The sequence below is a fragment of the Chiloscyllium plagiosum genome, chromosome 11, assembly GCF_004010195.1.
Source record: "Chiloscyllium plagiosum isolate BGI_BamShark_2017 chromosome 11, ASM401019v2, whole genome shotgun sequence".
In the NCBI taxonomy this organism is placed as follows: Eukaryota; Metazoa; Chordata; class Chondrichthyes; order Orectolobiformes; family Hemiscylliidae; genus Chiloscyllium; species Chiloscyllium plagiosum.
The window spans coordinates 41,652,075-41,669,921 of record NC_057720.1 but is presented as its reverse complement, the minus strand read 5'-3'; the positions used below and the strand labels follow the sequence as shown (position 1 = coordinate 41,669,921).

Sequence of the window (17,847 nt, the reverse complement as noted above, 5' to 3'; positions counted from 1 at the left end):
AACCCTGGCTACAACAATGGCCCCGCAGACAAGATTTCTCCAAGCTACTTAATATTGATGACCACAGACCATGAGCCATGATGCATGGAATGCGACTGATTGCTCACCTAATCAAGGCAGTCAGACCACTTGTATTGCTACCCCTTTTAATATTAATACTATCTATCATAGTTAGACCTGTATTGTTCTGTAATCAACTATCAACCAGTTGTAACCCTTTATAAACTGCATATACCTGTAAGGGTATGGTTAAGCTCTGTTGGTTGGATTGTTGGTTTGCAGAGCAGTTTGATGCCAACAGCGAGGGTTCAATTCCCATCACCGTTTGAGGTTACCATGAAGGACTTCCCTTCTCAACCTCTTCCCTTGCCTGAGGTCTGGTGGCTTAAATCACCACCAGTCGCTTCTCTCATAAAAGAGCAGCCCAAATGGTTTGGGAAGACGATGATGATACAACAATAATGCCTGTGGAGAGGTTATGACTCATCAGTGCAGAGCAGCCATTCTGTACCTGAACAGTCATTGACCTCTTCCCATGATATTGTGAAATAAACAAGCGCATCAATTTCACAAGATCTGCATACAAGCTTTATTTGAAATTGGACAATATTTTAAAGTTCAAATTCCATCATCTGTCATGGTGGGATTTGAACTTTGGTCCCCAGAACATTACCTGAGTCTTGAGACCAACAATTCAATGAAAATTACACCAAGCCATGGGAGAAATGAATAAGGACGGATAGCTGAAATATGATTACTGCCAAGTTTGATAGCTTATTTGCTGAAATTATTGGTACATTTACTGACCACATGTAAAACAAATATAAAAAGACTTTGACTGATTTGCTATGGATTAAAATGGTCGACATACAGAATGTATTAATAGCCTTTTGTGCATGTATGAAATATGCAGATAGCTGCCACATCCTCCCCAATTCAGTAAAAACACAGTTTTTCTGGAAAAAAAGGACATTGCATGGAATTACTGAGGAGAAGATTAAAAACTTGTGAGTAACTACCTGCTGAAATGTTGCTTCTTCTAGACCAAGTCGTTGGAATTCAGCAAGCACAGCTCTCATAAAAATTTGTTCCTGGGCAGATGCATTTCTGTAGCACAGAAAGGAAGTTATTGGCAACATAACCTGCAATTTCAGTCACTTGAAACTTTCAAATTATAACTGATCAATTATATTCTTATCCCAAAGAACTAATAACATTGTTAAATTGGGACAGGTGGGTAGACCTGAAGCACAGGTATGCACAATACTAATATCACAGCAACATATGGGATGAGCTCAACCTTACAGAAGGTGGAAGATGAGACTTTCACCCTGAAAACTTTGAGTTTTTCCAGCAAATTCTGTTTGTGATTTTGATTTCCAAAATCATAGATCTTTCAGTTTTTTTTCACCAGGATGTTGCCTATGAGGACTTATTTGGCTATGAAGACAAATTAGGTAGGCTGGGGTTGTTTTCCTTCTAGGAGAGAAGGCTAAGGGGGCTACCTGATCGAGGTGTACAAAGTTCTGAGGGGCATAGACAAGAATGACAAGGAGAAATCTTTCCTCTTAGCAGAGGGGTCAATTAACAAGTGGGACACATTTTTAAGAAAAGAAGCAGGTGGTTTAGAGGGAAAAGCTTCATTCTGTATAACTATGACTAAATACCAAGTGGATGACCTATCTTGCTGTGGTGTAAAATTATGTCCCAATACATGTGTGAATCATAATGTAACACATGTATTGGGCCAAGCAGTGGAATGTGGTGAAAGGGTTAAAATTGTGTCCCAATACATGTGTGAATCTAACCGAAAATGGAAGGTGTCGCTTAGTCCCGTGTGAATCTTATTACACACCTTCCCGTGTGAATCTTCTTATCTGTATGTGACCAGAATGGAATGTGTTTTTCAGCCTTGCTCTGCTGTTCACATGAATGTTTAGATCTCGAAAAGAGTATATCAGCTGGAAAAGTCTCCAGTTCGGTAGAGTCTGCTCCGGGGTTGCGTTTAACCGCTGAGCGTGGGTTGTTGGCAACCGCTCTAAGAGAACTGACGGCTCCCAGTTCCGGTAACACGTAGAGTGAGTATAAACCAGACCCGGAGCAGACTCTACCGAACTGGAGACTTTTCCAGCTGATATACTCTTTTCGAGATCTAAACATTCATGTGAACAGCAGAGCAAGGCTGAAAAACACATTCCATTCTGGTCACATACAGATAAGAAGATTCACACGGGAAGGTGTGTAATAAGATTCACACGGGACTAAGCGACACCTTCCATTTTCGGTTAGATTCACACATGTATTGGGACACAATTTTAACCCTTTCACCACACTTGCCCTCCTAAGACCTCCAGCATTATTTATGCCAGCCAGTCTATCAACAGGCACTTACTAAGCGACAAGCTGCTCAATGATGCTCAGTAGGGTGTCTACTAGGGTCACTCAACTCCTGACCTAATTACTATCTCAAAACTAAATATGGACAGAGGAACTGAACTTGAGGAAAAGCGAGGGCTACTTGCCTCGATATAGAGGAATTATGGAGCCCGTGCACATCAGAAACCGACGGGACTCAAAGGACAAACTGTCCAGCAGAAGCAGTTAAACCTAGCACATCGGAGGATTGGCACATTGGAGTTCAATCATCTCAGGCACAGGGTATCACTGCATGAGTTCCTCAATGTAGTTCGAGGCTTAACAACCTTCGTCAATAACTTTCCTTCCACCCTAAAGGTCAGATATGGCAATATTCATTGGTGATTGCAGAATGTTCAGCACTATTCACGGCTTCATACACTGAAGCACTCCTGGTCCAAATGCAACAAGATTTGGATGGCATTCAGGCTTAAGCTGATAAGTGGCAAGTCACACTCACACCACAAAAGTGTCAGGAAATGGCCAAATCCAATAAGAGAAAATTTGACAGTTGCCCTTTGACATTCAATGGAACCACCATCACTGAATCTCTTTCGACAACATCTTCCAAATCTGCAACTTCTCCAGGACAAGAGCAACAGATGTATGATAACATCACCCCCAAGCCATAAATTATCCTTGACTTAGAAATATATTGTCCTTCACTGCCTATGGGTTAAAATCCTGGAACTTCTTCTCTGACTGCTCTGCAGTATACTTACAACATGAACTGCAACATTTCAAGAAGGCACCAATACCTTCTCAAGTGCAATTAGAAATGGACATTAAGTGCTTTATGAACCAGCAAAACCTAAATTGTCTGAAGGAAAATGGAAGACCAGCCAAAAGAGCGCCATAATTGTTAAATCTGAAAAAGCAATAGCACAACTGAGGATTTCAGCAGTTGGACAGTATTTCTTGTCAGTTGAATCAATTAAGTACACAAAAATAATATTTGGCAAGATTTAAGATTTCTTGTTGAGGCACACTTGCTTCCTGACACAATTGACTGGTATTTCCAGTGCTTCTCCCTAAAACAACTTCTTTTTCAGAGTTTCTTTGCAGCGGTAATAGGGCCTTAGAGGATAGACCAATAGGCCACACGCATAACAGGAAAAAGCACAAGGATATGAAGGGGATTCTTGGCCATCAAAGAACCAATCCTAATTCACTGGAGGTGACAAGCCCATTAATACAATGCTCTAAAAATCTTATCAAGAGAGAAGAGGAGAAAATGGGAGAACACAAGTTGAGCACCAACAACAATTCAACAGACACATGAAACATTTCACCAAATTCAAACTGGAAATCACCGAAGGAACACTGTATAGTAAAATGTACTTTTCTAAAGTAAATAATCTCAATCAAGTCATGTCAACATAGCATTTAATTATGTACCTTATAGCAGTAATGTATGGTGAGGAAAACATTTCATCAAGAGCCTGTACCACATGAGGCATTCCTACAAGTTTGGATGTAGTTTTCTGAGCTTCTGAATATTGACATATTTCAGCAGCTCTCCTGCAAATGTCGAGAGCACGCCTTGCATCACCAGACAGAGCTGCTACCTGCATGGTACAAAAGAGTAGCCTCATATTTATATACATAAGTGGTTGATATCCAATTCCATTGCTCAGATGAAAAAGGTGTGCTATTTTCCTTCCCGCAATATTCTATCTGCAAGTCTGCTGTTTCTCTTGATAAAAGTTTTTGTTTTAAAAACAAATCATCTTCAATTGATCAACTGTCAGCTTTATTCAACTGTACTCACTTTTCTGGCTACTAGCTGAATAGCATCATCTTCAAAAGCCTTTAATCGGTTCAGTCTTGAGCAAGTGATTTGCTGCAACTGTTTGAAAGTATACGGTTGGAAGGACATTCTGGTCAGTCCCTATTTTGAAAGAAATGAACAATCTATTAAGTTTCTGACTTTTACAGCTATACAACACAACACTACAATGCCAACAATTAAGCAAAACACATGCACCATTTGTATTTAAAAAGATAAACAACACAAACAAGAGGCAACTTTACAGTGGAATTTCACATCAAGTATCTTTAACGGTTGCACAGTTTACTAGAAAATCAAATAGCAATTATTTCTGGAATAGATAATGCTCACCAGTCTGCTTGCCACCCGGTTCATCATAATCCTCTCTGGCAAATCCATCGTGTTGGCTACTGCCACAACCACCAATTTTGCCTGCTTTCGTGTGGGCCAATCAAACAGGTTATACATTACATCCTGTTTCCGTGTCCACAGGAGATCAAGCTAAGCGTAATACATGTTGAAAACTGAAGTTAAGGAGTGAATTCAAAGGTTTGCTTAGTTTGATTTAATTATAATTTCACAAGATCATGCAACAATGCAAGCAGCATTTTAAAAAAATGTTTCCAGGAAAATCACGTTGTGGAAGATAGCACATTTATCATTCCAGTTCATATGGTGGCTGTTAATGTATGTCATTTTCTTGACTAATCTCCGAATGGTTTTAGGTAAATATTTGCAGCATATTTGATCTAGCAACAAAGGGACAGCCATGTACAGGTAGACATATAATATCGAGGAGACAATGCTGTTTCCAGAATCTTCTTGTTCTCATAAATCTTACTGTTTGAGGTGACAGGGAAGGTCATATCATTAAAGCAAGCTTGACAAATTGCTGCAGTTCGGTTTACAGTAGTGTGTTATGTATCATTGCTTTTTTATAAGACGAAACATCAACTAATAAAAGATTGGTACTTTACAACCATCAAACCACTTTTGACTCTGATCCACCTAAAAGGCTCGAGTCACCTGGTGCTTTTAAAAAGTATCTTATTGGAGGAATGAGACTTAGAGAGACTGAGGTACAACTACTGAAAAATAAATGGATTCCCAGGTATTGCCTGCCACCTGAATTCATTCAATACTCAATTAATATACAATTAACACCACAGAGGCCCAGGTAAGTCTATAATTAAAGTTGCGGATGAAGGATTTAGGACCACATAAGATCACCCATAGGAGGTAGGAATGATGATGTGGATGTGTGGTAGGAAACTCATCTCAGAATCAAATAGAATACCAAGATTACAAATATTACAGTAGACACAGAATGATCATTTTGGGGTTCGAAGACAGTGACTTACATCATTGCTATATGCTGATGAAGTTTAACTAATCTGTTACGACCTTATATCATTTTCAAGTTTCCTAAACAAAATTAAAATTTGCATTTCTGTTCATAATTTTCAAATACTATTTAAAATGGGGGTGCAAAAGACTATGATAAGCATTAAATAGCAAACTGTAAAAACTGATGTGAATCAATGAAGCATTATCTGGTGAGAAAAACATCTTTGTTATGGAAAAAGTCAATCTAAAATACTGGACATAAAACTTTAATGGCATTGCACATGTCAGGTTTTAACTGTTATTAAACAGCAAATGTCACCAGCAATTTTACGTACATGAAGTCCCTGATCTATGAACATCCAACTTATGAATGCTCATCATTGTGAACAAGAACTCATCGAAGGATGTATTAATATTCACTTCAAAAACTCAATATGTGAACATTTGCTCGTACACTTTCGAACGGCTATTTTATATTATACTGAATAGTATTGTGACTAGCACACAACTGACTTAATGATACTCAAGAACAGAATCTAATTGTAACTCAGAAACTGCCTGTGGTACTAGAGAAGACAATTCAAACTTTTACTATGCAATACTATAAATTTATATGCTAAATCCTTACCTCATCCACCAACAACACTGTGGTCTCTCTCTTTGGTGCTGGTGCACCAAATTGCTTTTCAAGCAATGCAGCAGCATGGTCTGCAGTGGCTTTTTGTCCTGTCAATAACTAAGAAGCAGAAACTTTTTTTTAAAATTCACAACACTCCTGCATTATAATGAGAAAGATAACTGCCATAAACAATGTTTCTTTTATCACTCAAATGAACATAGCAGATCAGTTGCAACGGATTACATTTTGCACTTTAACACTTGCATCAAATATTGTGGCCATTCCTAGCACAGGAAAATTCCAAGAGAAAATGTAAGACTGGGGTTTCATCAGTTTTTCTGATGCTGACTGAAAGAAGAATGGTGACTTGGACAGCAGACAGCTCTCCACCTAAAGTATTTAAGGCGGAATTCCTATCGAGCAGACATGTTTTTGGATTAATATTCCACCTGAAGAATGACATGCTGACATCTAATACTGCACTCAAATGTGATTGCGTTGAAGTGTAAGTGTCGTCAAAATACACAACCAGACGCAAGTGTAAAATACTAACAACTGAGCTAAACGGATAGTATTTTTTTTCAGGAAATTATGTACTGAGGAGCATATTCATACCTCAGTTCCTGGTCAACATACATCTGATAACCAAAACAGTTACCTGATACATTTCCATGGAGCCTTGTTTTTCATACACCTAACAATTTTTTTTTCCCTGCAAGGCACTGTTTGGAATACAACTCAATATATAAATTTAAGTTCCTTCTTCCTTTGGGGATAATAAACTAAATAATATTGTAAACTCTACAGCACAGATTGCATTGTGATTTCAAAATTAGATTTATACCTGCAATATCTGGACATAAGATTGATGAGGGTCCGTAAGCTTCATGCCATTGATTTCTATAAATTGGAAGGATGGAAGGTCATCCTCTTTTGCTGCATATTGCAGACATCGCATCACCTCATGCACTGTTGCAGTTTTTCCTGTCCCTGGCACCCCAGAAATATACATACATCTGTGAAAAACAAGACTTTATTTCAGTACAAAAATTAAAACCTCATTGGTCTTGATTCTGCAGTCACTGATGAATTTGACATCATTCATCACTAACCATGAAAATATAAAAGATATAATTGTCAGTTGTATGGACTTCTCCATTCCCAAGATTACTTACATTCGTTGTCAGTTTGAGATCATCTCCAGGCAACAATTATGTCATTAAGAACACTAAGCAATAAATCTGTCACACTGAAGAATTCTCAAACTGCAATCCAGGATGTAAAAAAAGATTTAAAAAGTGAAGGGCAGTAATTATTTTACAGAAAAATTAGGATGGGTATATACACAAAATATCAAAGTGTAAGCTGAAATGTTAAATGTCTGTTTTTCTCAAAACATTGAAAAAAAGACATGTCACATATACAATAATTAGGTCCTCTGGGTCACAGAGGCTGCTTAACAGTAATTATGAACTTAGTGTGCCTTAATAACAGTTACATCCCCATCAATAAGGCAAAGCCTTTCCAATGACTTCATTTTACAGACAGATTATTTGTGTGAAAATGGAGGTTCTTGTCAATTAAGTGATTTCTATTGTTGAGGATTCAACAATGCGCTCTGTGTAAGAGTGAGCAAATAATGACAGCAAACACAGATGACTTTGACATCATTACAACGCCAAATTCAGATTACATTTATTTTTTTCAGCCATGAACACATGGCAATCTGCATCTTCAGATTGGTTGCACTCAAACAATATCATGGTTTAAAAAACTGGCATGTAACCATTAGAGTTTACTGAAGAAACTTCATATTGATTACCATCCAAAATCAGGAGTCACAGCCCCAGAATACCAGGTAGGCCATTTAGCAGTGCCATGATGAAAAAAAATTCTTCAAAGAGTAGTGAACCTACATAATTCTCTACTACAAAAAACAGTGGAGGGCAAGTAATTGAACATATTTAAGAATAGGATACAGATAATCTTTCTAGATTTTAAAGGCATTAGGGATATGTGAAGAAAGCAGGAAAATGGCATTGAGATAGAATATAGGCCATGATCATAGTGAATAATACAGCTAGCCTGAAGTTCTGAATGGCCTACTCCTGCTCCTAATTTCTAGGTTTCTATTCAGTAACCACCTTTATTTATTCTTTAGGTTTTTCCAATAATCCTTTTCAAATTTTCTATTCTGGGTTGTCTTTCTTTTCAGTGTACATAACTGAAAACAGTTCCTTCCCAACCATTTTCAAAAGACAGCAAGTTGGTCTGCAAAAAAAGCACAGATTTATTCCAATTTGGTCTCTCACCCAGTAAAGTTCCTCCGAGAAGGGCAGTCATCCTCTTTTCTATCGATCTTTAAATGAGTAAAATATTCAAAATGCATCGCCAAAAAAGGAAGGCAACCATTTCGTGAACATAATGCATCAAAAACATACTGAATAGTTACTTTCAGGAACAGTAAATGTTTCATACCCTCCAGTGCCATCTATCACTTTACTTTCCACAAAGTTATAGATGTCCTGAAATTCTTGCTCTCTACAGGGTAGAGATTCTGGTACTGCAGACACATGTAATCTTAAGAAAATAAAATAGGCAAGTCAGAGAAACTTAGGAATCGCACTTCACAAAACTATGCTCATAAGGAGTCAACACAAAAAATAAATCAAGGGTTTGAAACTGGCTAGCCATTTTTTCCTTCATTACGCTAGAATAACTTGATTATTTTAATAAACTAATCCTCTCTCCACTTACCTAAATAATACAGAACATTAAATTCAGTTTCTGGGAAAAAAATCCCAACAATACAAGTCTAGCAATTTCCATTTTTTTTACAACCAAGACTGTTAATAAGTCTTTTTAACTCCTTGATAACACAATTTCCTCAAAATTATTTAAAATATATGAAATTATGTAAACAATATAATATTGTGTTAAAAACTCAACAGTTATAGGAAGACTTTAAATTACCAATAAGAAGGTACATTATGCTAAGCCTTTAGTAGTCATAATAAAACTGTGTACACTTATTCTTCTGAATGTAGTTAACTGATAATAAAAGTATAATTGTCAGCTCATTTTTAAGGTTCTCAACTATTTAAACTTTACCAAATTCTATTTTTGAGCAGATCTTAACCCAGTGTGCTTCAGCAAATATATTTGTATTTAGTACCTTGCTCTGGCCTCTTCCAATATATTCCCAGGTGTTTTAGCCAGCTGACTCCTCAGAGGAATTCTAGGAGTTGGATGGCAGATTGTCCTTGGAGACCGTGACAAAGGCTGAACATAATTTAAAAAAAATAAAAAACATACTTTGATTAAAAGACTTTTACAGATATTGTCAAAAATCTACTGCATTGTCACCAACTTGACAAACAATTTAATATTTGAACTCCTGCATTGAGAACATAGACAATAATGCCTCTTATACTCAAATAATTTGAGGTAAAGAGGAAAAATGTTTTAAAGTCACCTTTTGTAAACAATGCATCATCATTAAACTCTCACTGTATTTACTTTGTTATGCGGCATTTCCTTGAAATTATCAAATACATTTAAATGTACCTGATGAGATTATGAACTAATTATTCAGGTGGGCATAAAATAGAAATGCAGAATCTAATACACATAAAACAACCACTTGGGTTTATTGAGTGTTAACCCCAAGAGAAATAACTCAACCTAGGAACTCTACATTTTTATGATAATATTGCATTCATTCACACCTGATAACGCCAATTGCCTCATATGCCAACTGTAGTTAAGTGCAAAAGACTTGAATTATTCCCTGTGTGGATGAGAATGGGGAGAAAAAAAAAATGTAGTTGTAACTGGGGATTGTATTATCAGTAGAATAGACACTGTTCTCCATGCCAAAGGTAGACAGTCCCAAAGGCTATGCCTGCCTGGTACCTGGGTTCAGGATATCTTGTCTGGGCTACAGAGGAACTTGGAGCAGGTGGGGAAGAGATTCAATTGTCATGGTCCATGTAAATACCAACAATATAGGCAAAAGAGGTCCTGCTGAATAAATGTGATCTGCAAGTGGCTAAATTAAAAAACAAAAAATTTAAAAAGCAATAATCTTTAAATTACTACCCAAGTCATGAGGTAACTACATAGGGTCAACAAGATTAAAGAGGTAAACATGTGGCTTAAAGATTGGTATGGGAGAAATGGATTGACATTGGCATTAGTAGCGGGGCAAGAGTAGGCTATTCCAACGGGACATGCTCCACCTGAATTATACTGGAACCAGAGTACAGGCAAATTGTATGGATGGGAGGGGATCAGTTGCTTGGAAAATTAGAAAATCAAAGGTGAAGGAGAAGATCGGATTGCAGTCTAGAAGTTGGGTTGCTTGTTACCAGAAAATAAAAGGAATGTTGTGTTGTACCAAGGATGCATTAAACTGTAGGTAAATTCAAAAACAGAAGACTCTGTGGTGAAGGCTCCACAAATATCCCCATACTCAATGATGGAAGAGCTCAGCACATCAAAGCAAAAGGTATGATTGAAGCATTCTAAGCAATCTTCAACCAGAAGTGCTGAGTGGATGATCAGTCTTGGCCTCCTCCAGTGGTCCCCAGCATCACAGACACCAGTCTTCAGCTATTTTGATCTACTCCACATGATATTAAGAAATGATTGAGATACAGGATTAGCGCCACAACCATAAACATTCATTCCCTCCACAACTCACTGCTTTGTAGATCAACCTACAGTATGAAATCTGCAGTGGTTAAGAAAACAGCTTACCACCACTTTTTCCAAGAGCTATGATGACAGGCAATAAATGCTGGCCAGCCAGCAACACACACATTCTACATGTCTTTAGAAAAAATGTTAAGACTTCACTCAAAGTATTTTAAATAACGTGAATGAACTAATGACAAACTTAAAAGTTTTTGCTATTCACTCATGGAATGTGGGTGTCATTGGCTGGACCAGCGTTTAATGAGTTTTCCTAGTTGCCCTTGAGAAGCTAGTGATTATAATCTCATAACCATTATGGAAACATGGTTACACAGGAGATCAAAACCAGAAACTTAACATTCAAGAATATTTGAGCTTTGAGAAAGATGGGAAGGATGGAAATGTTGGTGGGGTAGCACCATTACAATAAGTTGAAGTGAGGACAGTTATGAAAGATGATCTAGTCCTGAATGATGTAGAGTCCATTTTGATAGTGGTGTCCAGACTCCAAACAGTAACTGGTCTGTGGGAAAGGGTATAAATGAACAAATAGAATGAACATGTAAAAAGAATACAGCAATAATTATGGGTGACTTTAATCTTCATGCCGATTGGATAATCAAATTGGAAAGGGTAGCCATGGCAACAAATTCATAGAGTGCATAAGGGATTGTTGACTAGAGCAATGTACCATGGAGTCAACCAGGAAACAGGCTATCTCAGAGTCACAGAGATATACAGCATGGAAACAGACCCTTCGGTCCAACACGTACATGCCGACCAGATATCCCAACCCAATCTAGTCCCACATCCCAGCACCCGGTCCATACCCCTCCAAACCCTTCCCATTCATATACCCATCCACATGCCTCTTAAATGTTGCAATTGTACAAGCCTCCACCACTTCCTTTGGCAGCTCATTCAAACATACGTACCACCCTCTGCATGAAAAAGTTGCCCCTTAGGTCTCTTTTATATCTTTCCCCTCTCACTCTAACCTATGTTTGTCTATTTACCCTATCCATGCCCCTCATAATTTTGTAAACCTCTATCAGGTCACCCCTCAGCCTTCGATGCTCCAAGGAAAACAGTCCCAGCCCCTATAGCTCAAATCCTCTAACCTTGGCAACACCCTTTTAAATCTTTTCTGAACCCTTTCGAGTTTCACAACATCTTTCCAATAGGAAGGAGACCAGAACTGCAGGCAATATTCCAACAGTGGTCTAACCAATGTCCTGTACAGCCGCAACATGACCTCCCAACTCCTGTACTCAATACTCTGACCAACAAAGGAAAGCATACCAAACACCACCTTCACTATCCTATCTACCTGTGACTCCACTGTCAAGAAGCTATGAACCTGCACTCCAAAGTCTCTTTGTTCAGCAACACTCTCGAGGACGTTACCATTAAGTGTATAAGCCCTGCTAAGATTTGCTTTGCCAAAATGCAGCACCTCACATTTATCTAACTTAATTTTGGAACTGGTAATAGCCAATGAATAATAGATAAAGATCCCCTAAGAAGCATTGGTCATAACATGATAGATTTTAATACTCAGTTCGAAAGTGAGAAACTTGGGTCAGAAGCAACTGTGTTTAACTTAAATGAAGGGCATTGCAATGAAGTGAGGATAAAATTAGTTGGGCAGACAGATTAGTAGGAATGACAGGAAGCATGTGGTAGCAGACATTGAAAGAGGTGACCTTCAGTAAACTTACATCCCAATAAGGAAGAAAGATTCTAAAGAAAGAGATAAACTACTCAAAGCTAACCAAGGAAATTAAAGTTGAAGGAAAAAAACATACATAATGAGGCAGAAGTCAGTGATAGCCCTAAAGACTAGGATAAATTCTAAATCCAGTAAAGGAAAGCTTAAAAGATAACAGAGACAGGGAAAATAAACGACGAGAGCAAACCAGCGAGGAATATAAAAACTGACAATAAGAGCTTCTTTAGACATAAAGAAGAGACAGGTCAAAACATACCGTTTTGATTGGTGTTTTAACAGACTTCTTTGCTGTGGTATTTGGTGTTTTAGGAACAAACATTTTTGTTGATTTCTTCCGAAATTTTACATCATCCTCTTGCTCCTCATTCTCACTGCTACTTTCACTCCATTGTTCTTTGCCAGGAAAGTATTCATCTTCATCAGATGCTTCGTGATCCTGATCATTGCTTATATAAAGTGAAGATTTGTGTTTAGAAATAATACTGTTGGAATCCAAGTGCAACAAAGTTTACAACAGTAACTGTGCTAGGTAATGAAAAATTGATACGTGTAAAGGAATTTACAGTATTTCAGTCAGTGCAGGTTTCAAATTAAGGTCAAGGGTATCCTTCAAATGCTAACTGGATAAACACACTCCAGATAATGATACATGGAGACAGACAATGTTTTCATCATGGCCAATGCTGAGTTAGTAAGCAGATGCTGACACTCAACATCTAAGCTTCAAAAATGGACGTATTGCTGGGTATCAGAGGGTTAGAGATTAAAAAGTAGTGATGATGCTGGAATCCAAAATGGACAAGCAGGAGGCTGGAAGAATATAGCAAGCCAGGCAGGTGGAGAAGTCAATGTTTCAAAGGGAAGGGAGGAGGAGGAGCTGAAAAGGGAGTCAGGAGATGGGAAGGGAGGTTATTTGAAATTGGAGAACTCAATATTGAGTTGTTGGGACTGCAGACTCCCCAGGCAGAAGATGAGATGCTGTTTCTCAAATGTGTGGTCTGATTCACTGTGGCAATGGAGGAGGGCTGAGGATGGTCATGTCGGAGAGGGAACTGCAGTAATGCAGAACATCACAGGTTTCATCAATATCCTCAGCAGGCAGTTAGCCAATTAGAGAAGGGAAGAAAAACTATAAACAGAATTTTCTAGAAAAATGACGATGAATATGAGAATAACATGGTTTCCATATAACCACTTTTTCTGCATAAGTTATCACGATACAAACTCCTGTGAAAGACATCACCTTCTCCATTTCTACTTGTGTTTGGTGTTCCACATTAAGAGTCTTCCTCACTCAAAACTGATGGACTAGTATAATCTTTTAATTCATAATGAAAGACTGTCTTTACATTTAAATTTCAGACACTCTCAATCAAATAGCTATCTTTAATTTTATGACAAATTCAAGAAATGAATCACAATATCACGCAATTTATTAAAACTGAAAAGTGAACTTCAATCTAAAATACATCACACTGCACTTGCTATCAAATTTGTACAGCATAAAATCAGAGATTCCTTTATAGAGTCATAGAGATGTACAGCATGGAAACAGATACCTCAGTCCAAACCGTCCATGCTGACCAGATATCCCAACCCAATCTAGTCCCACCTGCCAGCACCCGGCCCATATCCCTCCAAACCCTTTCTACTCATATACCCATCCACAAGGCCTCTTAAATGTTGCAATTGTACCAACCTCCACCACTTCCTTTGGCAGCTCTTTCCATAACCGTACCACCCTCTGTGTGAAAAAATTGCCCCCTTAGGTCTCATTTATAGCTTTCCCCTCTCACCCTAAACCTATGCCCTCTAGTTCTGGACTCCCCCAGCCCAGGGAAAAGACTTTGCCTATTTACCTTATCCATGCCCCTCATAATTTTGCAAACCTCTATCAGGTCACCCCTCAGCCTCTGATGCTCCAGGGAAAACATCACCAGCCAGTTCAGCCTCTCCCCATAGCTCAAATACTCCAACCCTGGCAACATCCTTGTAGATCTTTTCTGAACCCTTTCAAGTTTCACAACATCTTTCCGATAAGAAGGAGACCAGAATTGCACGCAATATTCCAACAGTGGCCTAACCAATATCCTGTACAGCCGCAACATGGTCTCCCAATTCCTGTACTCAATACTCTGACCAATAAAGGAAAGCATACCAAACGCCTACTTCACTGTCCTATCTACCTGCAACTCCACTTTCAAGGAGCTGTGACCTTGCACTCCAAGGTCTCTTTGTTCAGCAACACTCCCTAGGACCTTACCATTAAGTGTATAAGTCCTGCTAAGAGTTGCTTTCGCAAAATGCAGCACCTTGCATTTATCTGAATTAAACTCCATCTTGCCACATCTCAGCCCATTGGCCCATCTGGTCAAGATCCTGTTGTAACCTAAGATAACCCTCTTCGCTGTCCACTACACCTCCAATTTTGGTGTCATCTGCAAACTTACTAACTGTACCTCTTATGCTCGCATCCAAATCATTTATGTAAATGACAAAAAGTAGAGGACTCAGCACCGATCCTTGTGGCACTCCACTGATCACAGGCCTCCAGTCTGAAAAACAACTCTCCACCACCACGCTCTGTCTTCTACCTTTGAGTTCTCCCTGTATTCCAGGAGATCTAACCTTGCTAATCAGTCTCCCATGGGGCACCTTGTCGAACGCCTGACTGAAGTCCAAATAGATCAGACCTACCGCTCTGCCCTCATCAATCCTCTGTGTTACTTCTTCAAAAAAACTCAATCAAGTTTGTGAGACATGATTTCCCACATACAAAACCATGTTGACTATCCCTAATCAGTCCTTGCCTTTCCAAATAAATGTACATCCTGTCCCTCAGGATTCCCCCCAACAACTTGCCCACCACTGACGTCAGACTCACTAGTCTACAGTTCCCTGGCTTGTCCTTACCATCCTTCTTAAACAGTGGCACCACGTTAGCCAACCTTCAGTCTTCCAGCACCTCACCTGTGACTATCGATGATACAAACTTGCAGGAAGAGAAAATAGAAGCAACATTAATAATTGCAAAAGCTTACTTTAAGTACTGTTTCAGAATAACTGAACAGTTCCGTGCAGACTTTCTTCGAGACCTTGGAGTCTCAGTGATATTTTCTATCTTACTTTCATTTTCCTTTCTCTTTGGCCTAAAATAATTAAAGCAGACAAAATAGAAACTGCTTCATTGATTGAAAATAGTGTACAATTACACAAGACCCATTAAAAACAATGGGATAGATTTCGTACCAAAGGTTTACTTAAATGTTTAACTTAATACCCAGCTATTTGGATTTCCAGGTGACCTTTGATAAGGATGCTGCTAAATTAGATAAGATCCCATGGTGTTAGGAGCAAGGTATCGGCATGGATAGAGGATTGACTCACTGACAGAAGGCAAAGAAGGGGTGTTTTGTTTTTCAGGATGGCAGTCGATGTCTAGTTGAATTCCACAGGGGTCAGTGTTGGGACCACAACTATTCACATTGTACATTAACGATCTGGACGGAGGTACAGAGGGCATTGTTACTAAGTTTACAAATGACAAAGTTAGGTGTAGGGACAGGTAGTGTTGAGGGAGCAAGGAGGCTTGCAGAATGACTTGGACAGGGTAGAAAAGCGGGCAACGAAGTTGCAGATGGAATACAATGTGAGGTTATGTGCTTTAGCATGAATAGTGGCATGGACTATTTTCTAAATGGGGAAGGGCTTCAGAAATTTGAAGTACAAATGGTCTTAGGAGAACTAGTTCAGGATTCTCTTAAGGTGCAGGTGTAGTTAGCAGTCAGGAAGATAAATGTAATGCTAGCATACATTTCAAGACGACAAGAATACTACAGCAGAAATATATTGCTGAGGCTGGAGAAGGCCCTGGTAAGATTGCATTTGGAATATTGCAAGTAGTTTTGGGTTCTGCATGTAAGGAAGGAGGTCTAGAGGTGGTTTACAAGAATGATCCCAGGGATGAAGGACTCGTCATATGTGGAATGGTTGAGGACTCTGGGTCTATACTTGGTGGAGTTGAGAAGGACAGTCGGGAGGGGGCTGTATCTCATTAAAGCTTACACAATACTGAGAGGCATGGTTCCAGTGGCCATGGTGAAGATAGAGTCATAGATATGTACAGCATGGAAACAGACACTTTGGTCCAACCCGTCCATGCCAACCAGATATCCCAACCTAATCTAGTCCCACTTGCCAGTACCTTGCTCATATCCTTCCAAACCCTTCCAACTCATATAACCCATCCAAATGCCTTTTAAATGCTGCAATTGTACTAGCTGCCACCACTTCCTCTGGCAGCTCATTCCATACACGCACCACCCTCTGAGTGAAAATGTTGCCCTTTAGGTCTCTTTTATATCTTTCCCCTCTCACCCTAAACCTATGCCCTCTAGTTCTGGATTCCCACACCCCAAGGAAAATACCTTGTCAACTTATCGTATCTATGCCCCTCATGATTTTATAAGCCTCTATAAGGTCACCCCTCAGCCTCCAATGCTCCAGGGAAAACAGCCCCAGCCTATTCAACCTCTCCCTAAAGCTCCAACCCTGGCAACATCCTTGTAAATCTTTTCTGAACCCTTTCAGGTTTCACAACAACCTTCCGATAGGAAGGAGACCAGAAATGCACAAAGTGATCTAACCAACATCCTGTACAGCCGCAACATGACCTCCCAACTCCTATACTCAATATTCTGACCAATAAAGGAACACATACCAAACTCCTTCTTCACTATCCTATCTACCTGGGACTCCACTTTCATGGGGCTATGAACCTGCACTCCAAGGTCCCTCGGTTCAGCAACACTCCCTTGGACCTTACCATTAAGTGTACAAGTCCTGCTAAGATTTGCTTTCCCAAAATGCAGCACCTCACATTTATCGAAATTAAACTCCATCTGCCACTCCTCAGCCCATTGGCTCATCTGATTATGATCTTTGGTAACCTTTCTCAGTGGAGAAGAAAGTGAGGACTGCAGATGCTGGAGATCAGAGCTGAAAATGTGTTGCTGGAAAAGCACAGCAGGTCAGGCAGCATCCAAGGAGCAGGAGAATCAACGTTTTGGGCATGAGCCCTTCTTCAGGAATGAGGAAAGTGTGTCCAGCAGGCTAAGATAAAAGGTAGGAAGGAGGGACTTGGGGGAGGGGCGTTGGAAATGCGATAGGTGGAAGGAGGTCAAGTTGAGGGTGATAGGCCAGAGTGGGAGTGGGGGCGGAGAGGTCAGGAAGAAGATTGCAGGTTAGGAAGGCGGTGCTGAGTTT

At 39.3% G+C, this 17,847-nt stretch overlaps 1 protein-coding gene across 4 annotated transcripts in view; it reads right to left on the bottom strand.

The window, feature by feature from the left end:
• orc1 (origin recognition complex, subunit 1) overlaps positions 1 to 17,847 on the bottom strand; it is a 32,686-nt gene that overhangs the window by 703 nt on the left and 14,136 nt on the right. For 3 of the 4 annotated variants that reach the window (XM_043699186.1, XM_043699188.1, XM_043699189.1), the window contains 10 exons: positions 15,624 to 15,731; positions 12,839 to 13,028; positions 9,328 to 9,434; positions 8,631 to 8,732; positions 6,997 to 7,168; positions 6,162 to 6,269; positions 4,538 to 4,687; positions 4,187 to 4,306; positions 3,814 to 3,983; positions 1,020 to 1,107 (listed from right to left, as the gene is read on the bottom strand). In XM_043699186.1, coding sequence (XP_043555121.1) covers positions 1,020 to 1,107; positions 3,814 to 3,983; positions 4,187 to 4,306; positions 4,538 to 4,687; positions 6,162 to 6,269; positions 6,997 to 7,168; positions 8,631 to 8,732; positions 9,328 to 9,434; positions 12,839 to 13,028; positions 15,624 to 15,731 — 1,315 coding nt within the window. The remainder of the gene's footprint in view (positions 1 to 1,019; positions 1,108 to 3,813; positions 3,984 to 4,186; positions 4,307 to 4,537; positions 4,688 to 6,161; positions 6,270 to 6,996; positions 7,169 to 8,630; positions 8,733 to 9,327; positions 9,435 to 12,838; positions 13,029 to 15,623; positions 15,732 to 17,847) is intronic. The other variant, XM_043699187.1, reaches the window with a different exon arrangement.